Source organism: Pan paniscus, chromosome 9 (assembly GCF_029289425.2).
Source record: "Pan paniscus chromosome 9, NHGRI_mPanPan1-v2.0_pri, whole genome shotgun sequence".
In the NCBI taxonomy this organism is placed as follows: Eukaryota; Metazoa; Chordata; class Mammalia; order Primates; family Hominidae; genus Pan; species Pan paniscus.
In genome coordinates this window covers 118,226,925-118,243,644 of record NC_073258.2, presented here as the reverse complement: position 1 = coordinate 118,243,644, position 16,720 = coordinate 118,226,925, and the positions used below count along the sequence as shown (strand labels likewise).

At 50.6% G+C, this 16,720-nt stretch overlaps 1 protein-coding gene and 1 long non-coding RNA gene across 4 annotated transcripts in view; one reads left to right on the top strand and one right to left on the bottom strand.

Annotated features, from left to right (window-relative positions):
- The window catches only part of DSCAML1 (DS cell adhesion molecule like 1), a 369,345-nt gene that overhangs the window by 255,635 nt on the left and 96,990 nt on the right, over positions 1 to 16,720 (top strand). For all 3 annotated transcript variants that reach the window (XM_034933797.4, XM_034933798.4, XM_057299257.2), the window contains exon 4: positions 9,363 to 9,509. In XM_034933797.4, the coding sequence (XP_034789688.1) occupies positions 9,363 to 9,509 (147 nt within the window). The remainder of the gene's footprint in view (positions 1 to 9,362; positions 9,510 to 16,720) is intronic.
- On the bottom strand, positions 582 to 16,716 carry LOC117975039 (uncharacterized). Its single transcript, XR_004665260.3, has 3 exons — positions 12,635 to 16,716; positions 3,151 to 3,274; positions 582 to 2,917 (listed from the first exon to the last, which is right to left on the bottom strand). It is a non-coding gene; the product is annotated as an uncharacterized LOC117975039 (long non-coding RNA).

Here is a 16,720-nt window from a genome sequence, read left to right as displayed (position 1 = left end):
TCACCTAACGAAGAGGTACATCTTTAGTCGGGGAGGGACACAGAAGCCGGGATGCTACTGAGGGAGTGTCTGTTCCCACCTTCCCCCTGGGCCCTGCCATGGGAAGTGTGAGGTTCCACTGCCCACATGGGCTCAGCTGGGAGGCCCTGCAGGGGCCTCACTAAGATAAGACCACCATGGCTTACAGTCCAGACAACCTGGGCTGTGTTCTTGTCTGTACTTTTTATCTTCTGTTAGCTCCAAACCATCCGTCTTGCTTTATGTCCCAAGCTGGGGAAACAAGGAAAGGATCAAAGTGGCCCAAAGAGGAAATAGTGGCCCAAACCATTGCAATGTGGCAGCAGTGGCTAGAGGGGGAGACCCCCAGGGCACAGGGCATACTGGGAACAGGAGTCCAGGTTGGAAGTTCAGCTGCCTCACCCCATGTGGAGATGCCTCCTCCACTGCCAGGATTCATTGATTCAACACATCAGATGTTCACTGAGCATCTGCTGTGTGCAAGATGTCTTCTGGAGCTGGCATACAGGGTGAACCAAAATAACTTCTTGCTCTCAAACAGAAGCAGCATGTGCTCCAAGGACAAATAAAGCAGAGTAAAGAGTTGGGCAGGGACGAGGGACACAGTCTAATTTTTAGAGAGTGGTCAGACAAGACTTCTCCAAGGAGCTGTCTACTAAGCAGAGACCTGAATGAGGCCAGAAGTAAGTCAAGGAAAGAGCATTTCAGGCCAAAAGGAATTGTGACAGCAAAGGCCTTGGGGTGGAAGTGTGCAAGTGCACGTGCAGACACACGCATTTTAAAATCCCCGTAGTAGATGATCCTCAAGGGTTATTGCAGCTCCAACATTCCTTAAGCCGTGAACTTCTAAATCGCTGGGGGAGAAAGGTTCTTAAGGATGGTCTGGTTTATTTCTTCTATTCAAGACTGAAATCCCCTCTGCAATATCTCAGCCAAGGGTTTCTTCAGCATCAACTTAAATACCCCCGGTGACAGGAGACTCACTACCTGACAAAGACACTCATTCCAACTTTTTTTTTTATTATTATTACTGTACTTTAAGTTCCAGGGTACATGTGCACAACGTGCAGGTTTGTTACATAGGCATACATGTGCCATGTTGGTTTGCTGCACCCATCAACTCGTCATTTACATGAGGTATTTCTCCTAATGCTATCCCTCCCCCCAGCCCCTCATCCCCCGACAGGCCCCAGTGTGTGATGTTCCCCGCCCTGTGTCCAAGTGATCTCATTGTTCAAATCCCACCTATCACTCATTCCAACTTTTTATAGCCTTGACTTAAATTTTTTTTCAACTTTAATTGTGGTAAAATATACATAACATAAAATTTACCATCTTAATCATTTTTAAGGGTTAAGTTCAGTCATGTTTAAGTTCAGTTGCCTTTTGTAAAACTGAAACTCCATTCCCTTTAAACCAGCAGTCCCCCACTGGTTTCATGGAAGACGATATTTCCACGGGACAGGGGTAGGGGGATATGGGTGAAACTGTTTCATTTCAGATCATTAGGCATTAGATTCTCATAAGGAGCGCGCAACCTAGATCCCTCACAGGCACAGTTCACAATAGGGTTCGCACTCCTGTGAGAATCTAATGCTGCTGCTGATCTGACAGGAGGAAATGCTCGCTCGCCTGCCACTCACCTCCTGCTCTGAGGCCCAGTTACTAACAGGCCACGAACAGGTACTGGTCCACAGCCCCAAGGTTGGGAACCCTTGCATTAAACAACTCCCCCTTTTCCCTCCCTCTAGCCCCTAGCAACCACCATTCTACTTTCTGTCTCTATGAGCTTGACAACTCCAATACTTCCTATAAGTAAAGTAGAATCATGCCATATTTGCCTTTTTGCAGTTGGCTTATTTCACTTAGGATAATGTCCTCAAGATTCATCCATGTTGAAGCATGTGCCCAAATTTCCATCTTTTTCAAGACTGAATAATATTCCATTGTACGTATATATCACATGTCGTTTATCCATTTGTCTGTTGATGGACAGTTTGGTTTCTTCCACCTTTTTGGCTATTGTGAATAACGCTGCTATGAACATGGGTGTGCAAATATCTCTCTCCCTGCTTTCAATTCTTTTGGATATATACCCATAAGTAGAATCACTGGATCGTATAGTAATTCTATTTTTTATTTTGGGGGGAACCATCATACTATTTAATCTTGACTTTTGAACGCTCACTTTTGTGAGCATCTGGCAAACCTCTTGCCACTGCTAATTAGATCTTTATTCCTTTTTTTTTTTTTTTTTTTCTTTTGACAGAGTTTTACTCATGTTGCCCAGGCTGGAGTGCAATGGCGTGATCTCAGCTCACTGCAACATCCACCTCCCGGGTTCAAGCGATTCTCCTGCCTCAGCTTCCTGAGTAGCTGGGATTACAGGCACCCACCACCAGGCCCGGCTAGTTTTTGTATTTTTAGCAGAGATGGGGTTTCACCACATTGGCCAGGCTGGTCTCGAACTCCTGACCTCAGGTGATCCACCCTCCTTGGCCTCCCAAAGTACTGGGATTATAGGTGTGAGCCACTGCGCCCAGCCTAGACCATTTTTCTTAAAGGTCTAACTGGTTGTAGTAGAAATAGTGATTAGCAGGACAAGAGGTTTGCCAGGTGCAGAAACACTCAGAAATGGGAGTGGGTTTAATCTGGGAAGGCTTCCTGAGGAAGGTGAATTTCCAGCTGGGATCAGACTTTTCTGGGTTGCAGTTTCCTCGTGAGTGAAATGGGAACAAAACTGCCGTAGAGTTTTGGGAAATTTCTTCGTGCATTCATTCTGGAAACACGTACTGAGTGCCTGTTTTATGACCGGATTGAGATGGGAATGCACTGGAGGATTCTGAGCAGAGGAGCCGCAGGATCTGACGTGGATTGAAAGCATTGCTCTGGCTGTGTGCTGGGGACAGAAGGAGGAGGGGCAGGGGTGGATTCAGGGTGGCCAGTCAGGAGGCTGCTGGCCCCTGCCTCCTTCAATCCTTTCCTTTCCTTTGCTCTAGAGACTGCAGTGGGATCTGTCCAGTTCAGATCCTCCCCCAAACCCCCAGTTTCCCCCTCCTCCCCTGTCTATCACCTTCTCCCCACCACACTCCCCCTCACCCCTCCCTGAGAGCAGAGCAGCCAGGGCCCCACCTTTGCAGAGGGTGGCTTCTCTCTGTCCAGCCCTCTGGGGCTGCCAGAAGCCCAGAGGTTTCTATCAATTATCTCTCCATGGCTCCTGCAGCTCCAGCGAGTCTCCAAAGCCCAGCTCTCTGACCTTTTAGAAAAAGACAGAAAAGATGCTGTCAGCTCACTTAACACCTGTGTGCAGGGCCTCAGAATTGCCAAGGAGGCTTCTTCATCTCCAAGCTCCCTGCTCTCCAACCCAGCTCCTGAGGAGGAAGGAGGGAGTCTACCTGCAGGAGGCCTGACCGCAGGAGGCGCTGGGGGCCCGGCAGCCCCAACCTCAGCTACTCCGGCCCTTCATCTTCCTGAGATAACATGGAGCCAGCCACCCACGTGCTGGGGACTTTCATACTCAGTATTTAACTTAATCCTCCCAACAGCCCTGTGACATCAGTTCTATTTCTTTTCTCCATTTTCCTGAAGAAGAAATGGGGCTTGCACTAGTACAGTGGGATCATGGAGACATCAAATTGTCAATGAGTGCGAAGAGTCTCTGCAAATTGATCTCATCCAGGGGTTCTCTGCCCTGCACATTAGACACTCCTTACAGCTCTTTAAAAAATCCATTCCCAGACCACCACACCCTCAGAGATTCAGAGTTCCATTTGAAAAGATCCTTTGATGATTCTAATCTACAAACATGGTTGAAAACACTCACCAAATCCAAATTCCCCTCTTTTTACGGATGGGAAACTGAGGGTCTGAGAGAAGACTGGCCCTCTCTAAAGGCACCCTGGGTGAGCTGCCCAGAGCTGCCATGAGAAATCACTGCAAACTGGGTGGCTTTAAACAACAGAGTTCTGGAGACTGGAAGTCCAAAATGGAGGTGCTGGCAGGGCCAGCGTCTCTCTACAGGCTCTAGGGGAGGGTCCTTCCTGGCCTCTCCTAGCTTCTGGTGGCTGCTGGCAATCCTTGCGTTTCGTTGCTGTTAGGTGCATCCTCCTGCCTCTGCTTCCGCCTCTGCACAGCACTTTCCCTGGGTGCGTGTCTGTGTCCAGATCGCCCTCTTCTTAGACGAACGCTAGTCTTGTTAGAACTCAGGGCTCAATCTAACCCAGGAGAACCCCATTTAAACTTGATTACATTTGCAAAGACCGTATTTCCAGTAAGGTCACATTCACAGATCCTAGGGGGCATTAATTTGTTGGGGGGATGCTATTCAACCCAGGATACACCCCAACATGAGTGGCAGAGCCTGGACTCCAACCTGGCCTCCTATATCCCCACCCTGGGCTTTCCCCACCACCCCTGGTGGCCCAGCACCCCCTTTGTACAGCTCCTTTTACTCATAGCTTCCGCAAGACCTTCCACAGCCTTCCCCAGTACCCCAGCACTGACGGCCACACCTTCCATGGTGGAAGGATATTGTCTCCTAATTGTGGGATCCCAGAGGGCAGAGACCAAGTCCAGGACTTCTCCCATGGTGCCCAGACCAAGAACTGGAGACACTCCAGAAAGACGTGATAGATTCAGCCAAACTGAGCTGGATGGATGAATGCTCCTCCAGGAGGCAGTGAGGACCTCATTGACAGAAGCGACCAGGCAGAGGCTGGCTGACCATATGTCCCTATGAGTGGTGCTGTCATTCTAGGAGAGTCAGTCCAGCACAGAGCTTTGGAAGAGCATAGGAAGTCGACTAATTGTCCCGGCTCTACCACCTTCTAGCTGTGTGACCTTGGATGGATTATGTAACCTCTCTGTGCTTCAGTTAATAATAATTGTATCCATTTCAAAGGGTTGTGGGGATTAAATGAGACAATGTATGTAAAGTCATTGGCCTAATTTGTAATAGCTACTCAATAAATACTTAGCTTTAAAAAAAGTAGAGTCCTGCTCGAGATCACAGAGAAAAGGGGATGGCAAAACAGGTCAGGGTCTTTGTGGTAATAATAAAAGGAAGAAAAGCAGAAACCAACCACTCCCCTAGTCATAAGCATGTAGATAGATGATACCACAGCCTTTGAAATATGTCAATCAAGCAATGTCAAGGGCACAGTCAGCATTTAAACGTAGCTCTGTGTCTTGGTCTTAGAGCCTAAAGGAATGGCACCTTCCAGCCTAAACCCACAGGGACACTGTTGGCATTTGGGGTGGAACAGTTCTTTGTGACTCAAGCCCCTAACCACTAAATGCCCTTAGCAACCCCAAATTATGCTGTCAACCCCAAATGTCCCACCTCCCCCAACCTGTCCAAGTGGCCTCAGGATTGGTGCTGGACTCGGAGGTACTGGCTGCCATTTTATCCTTCTCCTGTGGGACCCAGCCTGCCTCAAAGCAGAGAATGTGGGCCAGCTACTCCTCTCCCTTCCCAGGGATGGCTAGTTGCATCTGGGGTGCAGAGCATGGGCTGCCAGCCCGGGAGGCCAGCCATGTTGTCCAACCCTGGCCCGTCTCCATCCCCAAACAGCGGGCCGGGCCTCCCTCCGCTCTCCACACTGTATGAGGCTCACTCCACATGCCTCTTGCTCCTTCGTTCCCCAGCAGGGTCCACCGTCCGATGCTCATCAAACATGCAGAACTGATGTTGCACAAGCCCCCCCAAGGGGACTAACATCATACCCCTGATTTCTCCTTCCCCTCTCGCACTGTGCATCCCCCTGGCTGCAGCCTGCCTTTGTTTCAGGAGGAGCAAAACACTGTGTCTGAAAACGTTACTGCAATTAAATATGCACAAGAAGGGGGGGAGGGAGGGGAAAATGAGGACAATGAAGGATGTGAAACATCAGATGCAGCAGCTGCTTGTTGCTATAGAAACCCTAGCTCCCCACAACCATCAAGGCAGCATCAGCCCCCCCACCCTCCACCCCTAGTTTAAAATCCTCATAGGGCCAAGTGCTCTGTTTGTCTTGAGGTGCCGGGAGATGCAAGATCACAGGGTCCTAGCTGTCCAGGGCTGGAGCACCTGTCGGCTGTGAGCATTGATTTCTGTGTCTTTCCTGCTTTTCCTCACCCCACCATCACTACCTCCCGACACTGGCACTTCTGATTGGCAGCAACGCCCTCCAGTAGTTCTGCATTCCAGTCCCAGTTACATAATAAATTACAAGAGAGCTTCCGCGTTTGACTTTGGGATGTCACAACATGGAGACAAAACGGCACATGCAGAGTCCACTGGGGAGCTGGCTTTCTCCGTGCTTCCTCGGTTCCTCTGACAGCCAGCTGCAGGGCTTGGCGCCCTCCACCTTCCTTCTCGTCCTCACCCACAGCCCCGAGTGGGGGTCTGCCTAGTTGCAGGGTCCGCCCGGCTGTGGTCTGTGTGCTGGAGCCGGGCAGAGCGGGGTGTCCACAAACTCTAGGTTCCAGAAGATGGGCAGGCTGCCAGATGGCCGAGTGCCCATCTGGGAGGATCCCCAACAAGATGTAGCTCAACCGGGATCAATGGGAAGTTCCAGACTCTGGCCCACATAACCACTGTCCAAGGACAGAGAGAGGGAAAGTGGCATGGCAGCAGCTCACAGAGACAGGGCCAGGGTCTTTAGTTGACTGCAAGGAGAGTAGTATAACGGGGGTGCCTCCCTCCTCCCACACCATCCCCATGACAAGGTGATGCAGGCTGAGGCTGGGTGTTGGTAGTCTTGCTCTACTCTGCTCTGATGGGCTAAGTCTAATCTTAGAGGCTCTCAAAGTGGGGCACAGTGTCTGGCACATGGTAGGTCCAGTCCTATACAGAGATGTGCGGGAGGGAGGAAAGAAAGGAGGGAGGGAGGGGCAATTGGAATTGTAGATAAACCAAAGTTCATTCAGAAGCAAGAGACCAGACTGATGAAGTTATTTGAAACAATATTAAATAAATAAATATTAAAAAATAAAATCCCTGTCATCCCAGCTCTTTGGAGGGCCAAGGCAGAAGGATCCTTTGCATCCAGGAGTTTGAGACCAGCCTGGGCAACATAGCGAGACCTCATCTCTACAAAAAAAATTTTTTAACTAGCCAGTTGTGGTGGTGCATGACTGTGGTCCCAGCTACTGGGGAGGCTGGGGTGCGAGGATCGCTTGAGCCCAGGATGTCAAGGCTGCAATGAGCTGTGATCACACCACTGCACTCAGTCTGGGTGGCAGAGTGACAGTCTGTCTCAAAAAATATATAAAATGAAAATAAAATCCTAAGGCTGTTAACCCTGAAGAAAATTCAAAGGGCATCACAGCTGCCTTCCAGTGTATGAGGGAGTATGTCAGGAACACGGGTTTCGGCTGGTTCAGCGGGGCACCAGTGAGTCAAAGCAGGACACACAGAGGGAGCGCCAAGAAGATCAGTGGTCACCAAGGAAGACTGATCTAAAAGTCAACTTTGGAATGGGCTGCTGAGTGAGGGAGGGAGTTCCCCAGCCCCAGAGATATTCAAACGAAGGCTGATGAACCTTTGTCAAAGATATCGTCATGCACTCAGCTTTTCAGCCCTGCAGTTCTATGGCCTCCAGTGGCAGAAGGTGCCCTACGGTGAGGTCCCCACCTCCAGGTGCTGAGAATCTTGGACTTGTGCTTGGGATGGTGGAGGGAGATGGGTGGGATACCACAGAATATTCCTCACAATAGCAGAGCTCTCATCTTGGCTGAGGGGATGTCACTTAGGCCTCAGATAGCAGACCTCTAAATAATAGGGCTAGAAGGGCATGGAACTGCCCAAAATGTTTCCCTCTGCCAGCCTGACATGTGGTGCTATCGGGTTCTTCCTGTGGGTTCAGCATGACCCTCTCCCCTGCAGCTTTGAAGTCACTATCAGTATCCTGATTCCAAGGCCCCCTCCCATGGAAATGGCAGCCTGGGCCCTCCGGGTCTGCCTGGGAAATCCCCAAAGAGGAGGCAGAGGACCCCAGGGTTCTCCTCTCCATCTCAGTCTGGCCTCAGTGGGAGGACACATCCATGAGCTTAGGGAGTCTAGTGCAAACCCCGCCCCCCAACCCTCAAGTCCAGTTTTCTCCTTTAAATCAGCCTTTATCAGCTCCAGGTCAGGGTGAGCCTTAGGACCTTAGACAAGGAAATTCACTTCCCCTCTGGGATGGAGAGGGGGGTCTTGTGTCACAGTCTGCAAAGTGGGCACGCTGCCACCTGTGCTTCCTGCTCTCCTGCTAGGTCCCAACAGTCGGGGCAGAGATGGCTGTGGCAGTGGCAGGAGACATAGAGCACCGTGCCTGTCCTCTTCACTGCCTTGCACACAACGGGTGTTTGAGAACTGTTTGAATGATTTTTGTGTATCTGCACCTCCTTGTCCCCATCCTGGTATAGCTTTGCCTCAATAATCATTTGTTGAGTGAATAAAGGATTTAAATTGAGAGAAGGGGATGGAGGCTTATGTATAATTCCATGCAGAAGGACAACTGGGAGTCAGAAGTTCCAGTCTACTTCCTGGCTGTGCGACCTGGGCCAGTTACTTTACTACAAGCCTCAGTTTCCTTCTTTGTAAAATAGAGTTAGCATCTCGAACAGTTGTAAAAGCCAACGAGCAAGGAATATGAAAGAGTTTTGCAAACTTGCAAAGAGGTAGGAAAGATGAGAACTAATATTCACTTAGTGAGGGCTTATTCTGCACCAGACACCTTATTATTTTTATTTTTACTTTTTTAGAGACAAGAGTCTCACACTGTCACCCAGGCTGGAGTACAGTGGTGTGATCACGGCTCACTGCAGCCTTGACCTCCTGGGCTCAGGCAATCCTCCTGCCTCAGCCTCCCAAGTATCTGGGACTAGCGGCGTGCCCTACCAAACCCAGCTAATTGTTTAATTTTTTTTTTTTTTTAATAGAGAGGGTCTCCCCCTATATTGCCCAGGCTAGTCTCCAACTCCAATTCCCGGTCTCAAGTGATCCTCCTGCCTCAGCCTCCCAAAGCATTGGGATTACAGGTGCGAGCCACCACACCTGCCCCATTTTTTAAATCTGTACACCCACCCAATTATTTGTATCCTATTGTACAGATAAGGCTCAGAGAGGTTAAGTAACTTTCCCAAGGTCACACAGCCCATAAGTAGAAAAGCCAGATCGGGACCCAGATCTCAGTCTAACTCTAAAGCCCAGCTTCTTTCTGTTAAACCCTGGAGCATCTACACTGAAAGGAAGAATGACTACCATTTCTATTTGTCATTTTGTTTGTGTGTGAAAATCCTCATCTGTCAGAGACGCTACCCTGCCTCTGAGGCTGTACCAAACCGGGAAGTAACGAACTATGTCCTGATTGTGTCTCCAGAAAACAGGTTTTTTATTACCTACCACGGCGGGCTGTACATCTCTGACGTACAGAAGGAGGACGCCCTCTCCACCTATCGCTGCATCACCAAGCACAAGTATAGCGGGGAGACCCGGCAGAGCAATGGGGCACGCCTCTCCGTGACAGGTAGGGGAGAGGGCCTGGGGAGAACGGGGCAGGCTGGGAAGGGAGGACACCAGGCCATCCCTGGAACTTGGCATGCCCCACCGCAGATGGAGGAGCCCCCTGTGTACTCAGGGAAATCAGAGAAAGAGATTAAAGAAATCAGGTACTGAAACCACCAAGGAAGACCTCTTTGCTATGTTTTCATTTTCAAATAATGAGGCTACGAGACTCACCCTCTTTTTCCCTTTTTTTTTTCTTTTTTTTTTTTGTCTTTCCTGTCAGGAAGCTGATAGATAAAATCTGATACTCAAACATAGTAACTATTAGTGTTGCTTTTGCTGGGGGTGGGGGCATTGCATTTCCATGCCTCTAGGTGCTTTCGAGTATTCTATCCTTTCTTTCTTTTCTTTTCCTTTCTTTATTTCCTCCCTCCCTCCCTCCTCCCTCATCCCTTCCCTTCCCTTTCTTTCTTTTTTTCTGAGACGGAGTTTCTCTCTTGTTGCCCAGGCTGGCGTGCAATGGCATGATCTTGGCTAACTGTAACTTCCGCCCCCTGGGTTCAAGCAATTCTCCTGCCTCAACCTCCTGAGCAGCTGGGATTACAGGCATGCGCCACCACGCCCGGCTAATTTTTGTGTTTTTTAGTAGAGACAGGTTTTCACCATGTTGGCTAGGCCGGTCTTGAACTCCTGACCTCAGGTGAGCTGCCTGCCTCAGCCTCCCAAGGTGCTGGGATTGCAGGTATGAGCCACTGCGCCCGGCCTGAGGATTCTATCTGATCAATGAGTACATATGTATCTTTTGTCATAGGCCACCTCGCAACATTTGAAAGCAGGCAGAACATAATTTATAAACAAAATATTTCTAAACAGAATAGAGGATTCTTCTTTTGGGGTGATTATAGCTTCTCGGGAGGGATAGAAACTGGTGTTTATTGAATCCTCCTGTGTATCTGGGATTCCCTCATTTGTTTCTGTCAGGGACCGTCATAGCCCTGTGAGGTGTGTGCTGTTGCCCCTATTTTTACAGGCGAGAAAACCAAATCTTAGGGAAGCCAAGCGACTTGCCAGAGCTATTTAACCAGTGGGAGGCACAGCCAGAATTCAAACTCTGAACCCCTGGCCTCGGTGTCCTTCCAGCTACAGGACCCCATAGAAGGGGTCAGTTGAACGCCCATACCCATGCTGAGGTCACAGAGAGGCGCTCCTCGAGGTAGGCTTTCTGAACAGTGGTTTCCAAACTCTTTGACCACAATGCCCAGACAGACGTTCTTATCACAGCCTGCGCGATGCACACTGGCATTTTCTACCATGCTCGTTGCAAGGCGCTCTGGAATTTTCTATTCTATTCTATCTAATTCTGATTTCTCTAGATGCTGGTCACAACTCACCAAATGGATTTCACAACCTCCTAAAAGTTTGCGGGTTGCGAGTTGAAAATCTCTGTCTTGAGATTGGAGTTTTTGGAACGGGGATGAACGCTAAGTCAGAACACCCGGCTTTTGGGATTAGACTCATGAAATCTCGCAGCCTCTCTAGGCCTCTGGAAAAGGAACCAGTCTAAGGTGGCTGCTCTGATTCTGTGTGCCTCTGCCGCTCAGAGCTCTGCCCTGAGTTTGGTGGTTTGGTGATGAGCTCTGCCCTGACCCACAAAGACTCTCTCCAGGACCACTTCCACTTGTCTGTCACATGTGGGGCAAGGCCAGGAGATCAGGAGCTGGGAGGGCAACAACCCGGCTCCCGATTCACCCCTGTGTCTTCAGCGCCTGGCCCTGTGCCTAACACACAGTAGGTGCCAAGTAAATATTTATGGCATTAATCAATGCCGAGGGAAACCGTGCTGTCATAAGAATAGGGGACGGGGCTGCTCCGTGCAGCCCCATCTTTGTGGCTTGACTTTGGAATCTGCAGCCCAATTTCCAAAGGGCTCGCCTCAAAATGACAGGGACTTGTGTGTATGGTGTTTTACATCTCATTTGCATGCTTATCCTGCAATGTGGGAAAGACACAGAAATCCCCTTCCTGCAGGCCTGCTCCCTTCTCCTCCGTGAATATTTGGCCCCTTCATCCTCTAGTCTCCTGGGTGGACCTCTAGCTTTTGGGGGCACTAGGCAAGAGTCCCTCAAAAAGAGACATTCTTTGAACTGGAGGCCATGCCAGCCCTTCTTCCCCTCCTCTTTCACCACCAGCTTCCGGGAGAAGGGGCGAGGGGGAGGAGACTCACAGATAAAGCCCAAATAGAAAAGCGGGCATGAAGATGGGACGGTACCCAGACAGACAAGAGAGAGGCCCCGGCACAAAGAGAGATTGGCACGGGGCACAGGAAAGGCAGAACGGAGAGACATGCACAGAGACAAAGGAAGCGAGCGAGGGGGCTCCAGGGAGGGGGCACATGTAGCGACGCGGGGCCCTGATGTGATGGGATGTGACAAGGCGATCTGCAAGCTGCTTGTCTCGGCAAAAATGCAACTGATACTGGAGCAAGCAGTGCCGAGGGGGTTGGCACTGTGGAGCCCAGAGCCCGTCTCGGGCTCACCCGCCCCTCCCCATTGCACTTGGGTTCCACTCCCCAGAGCTGAGGGTGGAGATCAGTCCCCAGAGAGAGGCAGGGCACGAGTGTCCACTGAGATGTTTCAGTCTCTAGAGGCCAGGACCCCCGAGAGCTCCTGGGGCTTGTTGCGGGTGAGAATGGCACAAATGGCAGTGCATTGGAGGTGGTCAGTTCATGAGAACAGGAAGCACATTTGTGGTCTCTTCAGCACTCAGGGCTAAAGTTGTTGGGGGTGGGGAGAGATAACGAGGTGTATTATTAAGATGGCAGTTATGAATTAGGCCAAACTTTCCATCTCCGCCTCAACACTCACTAGTTGTGCAGCCTGGCATAAAATAATGTTCCAAACCTCAGCTGCCTCATCCGGAAAATGGGAGTAACAAAATGTACTCCTACTGGGTTGCCATGAGAATGAAACAGAATATCTCCTATTAAGAAAGGCCAGGCGTGGTGATTCAGGCCTGTAATCCTAGCACTTTGGGAGGCCAAAGCAGGTGGCTCACTTGAGGACAGGAGTTCAAGACCAGCCTGGCCAACATGGCAAAACCCCATCTTTACTAAAAATACAAACATTAGCCGAATGTGACGGCACATACCTGTAATCCCAGCTACTCGGGAGGCAGAGGCAAAGAATCGCTTGAACCAGGGAGGCAGAGGTTGCAGTGAACCGAGAACGCGAGATCATGCCACTGCACTCCAGCCTGGGTGACAGAGTGAGACTCTGTCTCCAGAATAAATAAATAAATAAATAAATACCGCCTATAAAAAGCTTAGCTAGTGCCTGACACAGGAAGCTCTGGACAGACAGTAGCTGCTATTATTATTGTCAGTGGTGGTTGTTGCTACATTGTTATTCCTACTACATTCCCAAGGGAGGGGCGGGGGGGCGGCAACTTTCATTTTTCTGTATTTTCCAAGTTGCAGAGGCAGTTGCAAGAATAGTCTGTGCCTCCACAAAAGACAACCAAATCATAATCATTCCAGACATCTAGGTGCTTTTTCAGAGCTTACCAAGTGCTTTCAGGTGTATTAACTCACTCTGTCCCCACCATAACTCAGTGGGATGGGCATTGTCACCTGCAGTTATAAAGGAGGAGACTAGTGGTCAGAGAGGCTGAGGGACTGGAATCAGATCCCCAGCTCACAAAGGACAGAGCCAGGTGCAGAAGCCATGCTCCTGGTGGTGCCCTAACCACCTAACCACAGCGATGCTGTTCAGCTGGCTATGGGGGCGGGGGTTCCCAGCAGCCTCCCCAGGGCGTCTCAGATCCCCAGCCAGCCTAGCCTAGCTCCAGTGCACCCCCAGCAGTTTCTCAAGCCTGACCATCTGTCTCCCCCAGCCCTGCTTCAGTGCTAGGAGCGCCCAGTCCCCCCGGGGTGTCGCCATGTACACGCCGCAGCATTTTACTTCTGCTCTGGAGTAATGGAAGAGGTTTCTTTCCCTCAGAATTTAATTTCACGCCTGAGCCTCGGTGATTAATTCCCTCCCCCCGCCCCTTCCTCCACCACCCTGATGGCCCCTCCGCTTGTAAATTCTGCAGTGTGCCACGGAATTTGTGTATTTTGCATCAATTAAGTGTCACATTGAGTAATTCTTCCTTGGCACTGGGTTTGTTTATCCCAGCCATTCCCACCGGGTTGGGGGTGGGAGGAGAGGCCACAGAATCTGGCAGGCAGGGCGCATGGGCTCTAGATAGTAATTGTCCCACGCATCTGCAGCTGGATTGAGCGTCTAAAGCGCTTCCACACACCTATACCACTGGTTGCCTGCAACGGCCTTGTGAAGTCTGGAGGCAATGTTATCACCTCCACCAGGGCAGGTGGGAAACTCGGGCTCTAGGAGATCACAAAACTTGCCCAAGGTCACAGGGCTTCTCAGTGACCCAGGCAGAACTTGCCCCTGGAGAGCCTGATTCCTAACCCGGGCTCCTTCTGTAGCCCACAGGCAGCCCCTGACGAGCACTGGAAGGTGGGAAGAGAACAGAGATTCTTTCCCCTAGAGAGGAGAATTCTCACCCCAACCCCTCTCCAGGGCAATTGCTGAGGGCAGAGGAAAGCTTCCATTAGTGAAGGGACCGCTATCCACTCCTAAGCAAAATTTAGGATTTTAGATTACTCCATCTCAGACGCCATTTACTGAACAAGGGTGGGGGAGACCTGGCTTCTGATCTTAGCTCCATGTTGTGATCCCAGGCAGGTCCCTGTACATCGCTGGTCTCAGCATCCTCATCTCTTTGTGCCTCAAGCTCCCTAAGCCAGCTCTATAATTCCACAAGTCTATACAGTTCTGCAATGTGGATTTCTATCCAGAAAAATCAGACTACTGGCCTGCCCATGCCTGAGTGCCCCATTCATCCTCCCTAGACATTTATGGTTCAGCAGCCTGGGGAGATACAGCAGCAGTTTAACGCTGCCTTGAGGAGCTCGGTCTTCCAGGTGCTGACTGCCCTTGGAAGGGGCAGTGCTGATGGGGGCTGCCTCTGGAGAGTCACGTGGGGTGGCAGAGGGCAGGAGGGTGGGGAGATGGGGAGACTCCCTTTATGACATGCTCTTCTATACTTTCTGAAGTTTTGCCAAGTCCATATGTTATCTATTTTATCTGTTAAAACACTTTTAAAGCTTGTATTAGTATTAGTATTATCATTATTTTTGAGACAAGATCTTGCTCTGTTGCCCAGGATGGAGTACAGCAGCACAATCATAGCTCACTGCAGCCTCACATCTCTGGCTCAATTGATCCTCCCACCTCAGCCTCCTGAGTAGCCAGGACCACAGGCTTGTGCCACCACACCTGGCACTATAGTCGTGTGTGTGTGTGGTTTTGTTTGTTTGCTTGGTAGACATGGGATCTCACTGTGTTGCCCAGGCTGGTCTCCAACTCCTGGGCTCAAGTGATCTTCCCACCTCAGCCTCCCAAAGTGCTGAGATTACAGGCATGAGCTACTATGCCTGACCTATTATTAAAACATTTATTTTAAAAGAAGGGGAAGTTCTGAGCTGGGCACGGTGGCTCATGCCTGTAATCTCAGCACTTTGGGAAGCCAAGGCGGGTGGATCACAAGGTCAGGAGTTCAAGACCAGCCTGGCCAAGATGGTGAAACTCCGTCTCCACTAAAAATACAAAAATTAGCTGGGCATGGTGGCGGGCACCTGTAATCCCAGCTTCTTGGGAGGCTGAGACAGAGAATTGCTTGAACCCGGGAGGCGGAGGTTGCAGTGAGCCAAGATCACACCACTGTACTCCAGCCTGGGTGACAGAGTGAGACTCTGTCTCAAAAAAATAAAAATAAAAATAAATAACAGGGAGTTCTTTGAAAATAAAATGAAAGAAAAAGAAAAATCTGTGGGAGTCATTGAGAGTGGCCTGGAGAAGGCATCCAGAAGAGGTGACATTTAAGCTGGTTTGTGAAAGATGAGTAGGAGCTGGCCAGGCAGAGCAGGCTGGCTGGGCATCCAGGTGACCCAGGTGACCCAGCACACCACCGCAGGGTTCCATGGAGACAGGGGACAGTGTAGGCAGGCCAGGCCGACTCATTGGCCCAGATCATAGAAGGCCTTGGCATTCAGGATAAGCGGCGGAGGTGTGTTGTGTAGGTGAGGGGCATCCTGGGGAGGTTTAAAACAGGAGGAGGTCTCCCAGGGGCAGGAAACCCAGAGAGGCCTTGGAGGGTGGGAACGAGCCTGAGAGGGCCGACAGGACACCACTCAGAAATGCCTGGGCATTGCACACAGAATCCTGCCCGCAGGCGCTATGGTTTTCTGCAGCTTCAGGCCACAGGTCTCGTAGTTGCTGGTTTCTCTTGGTTTTGGAATGCGAAATAGAGGATTGTCACAGGTGACTGGTGGGGCTTCTGAATCCTTCTAGGCTCTGATGGAAATGCACTGGTCATTTCTGAATCTGTCCAGAGTTTAGGCAGAAGACAGAGCAGGAACAGATAGATCGTCCTCCCATCTCCCAGTAGGCCTAGAGAGATACTTACCATGAATTGCAAACTTGAGACGTCATGACACATCACTGCTCTACAGCCTGGGCCAGAATCCAGGGACAGAGCTAGGTATGGTGGCTCAGGCCTGTAATCTCAGCATTTTCGGAGGCCAAGGCAGGCGGATCACCCGAGGTCAGGAGTTCGAGACCAGCCTGGCCAACATGGTGAAATCCTGTCTCTACTAAAAGTACAAAAAATAGCTGGGTGTGGTGGTGCGTGCCTGTAGGCCCAGCTACTTGGGAGGCTGAGACAGGAGAATTGCTTGAACCTGGGAGGTGGAGGTTGCAGTGAGCCAAGATCACCCACTGCCCTCCAGGCTGGGTGACAGAGTGATTGAGACTCCATTTCAAAAAAAAAAAAGAAGCCAGGGACTCTCCGTGGGAAAGGAGTTCTCATGCACACCCTCTCCCTCCCTGCACGTCTTGCTCTCTTCCGCCTTCTTCCCTTCTTCCATCTGTCTCTCTGTCACTCTAGTCCCGAACTCCATCATATCCTCTCCTCCTCCCAGCCCCTGCTGGGAATCCCAGTCAAAGTTGTCTGGGGCTTGGTCTGGCCTGAGCACAGAAGACACAGTGCACCCTCCCTGAAATGTTCCTCTGGAGCCGCCCTGGAAACTGCTCGCTATGGGCGCCAATGGGCAGCAGGCTCCTGTCTGGGTGCTTGCCTTCCCTCCCCCAGCGCCACTTCATCCCACCC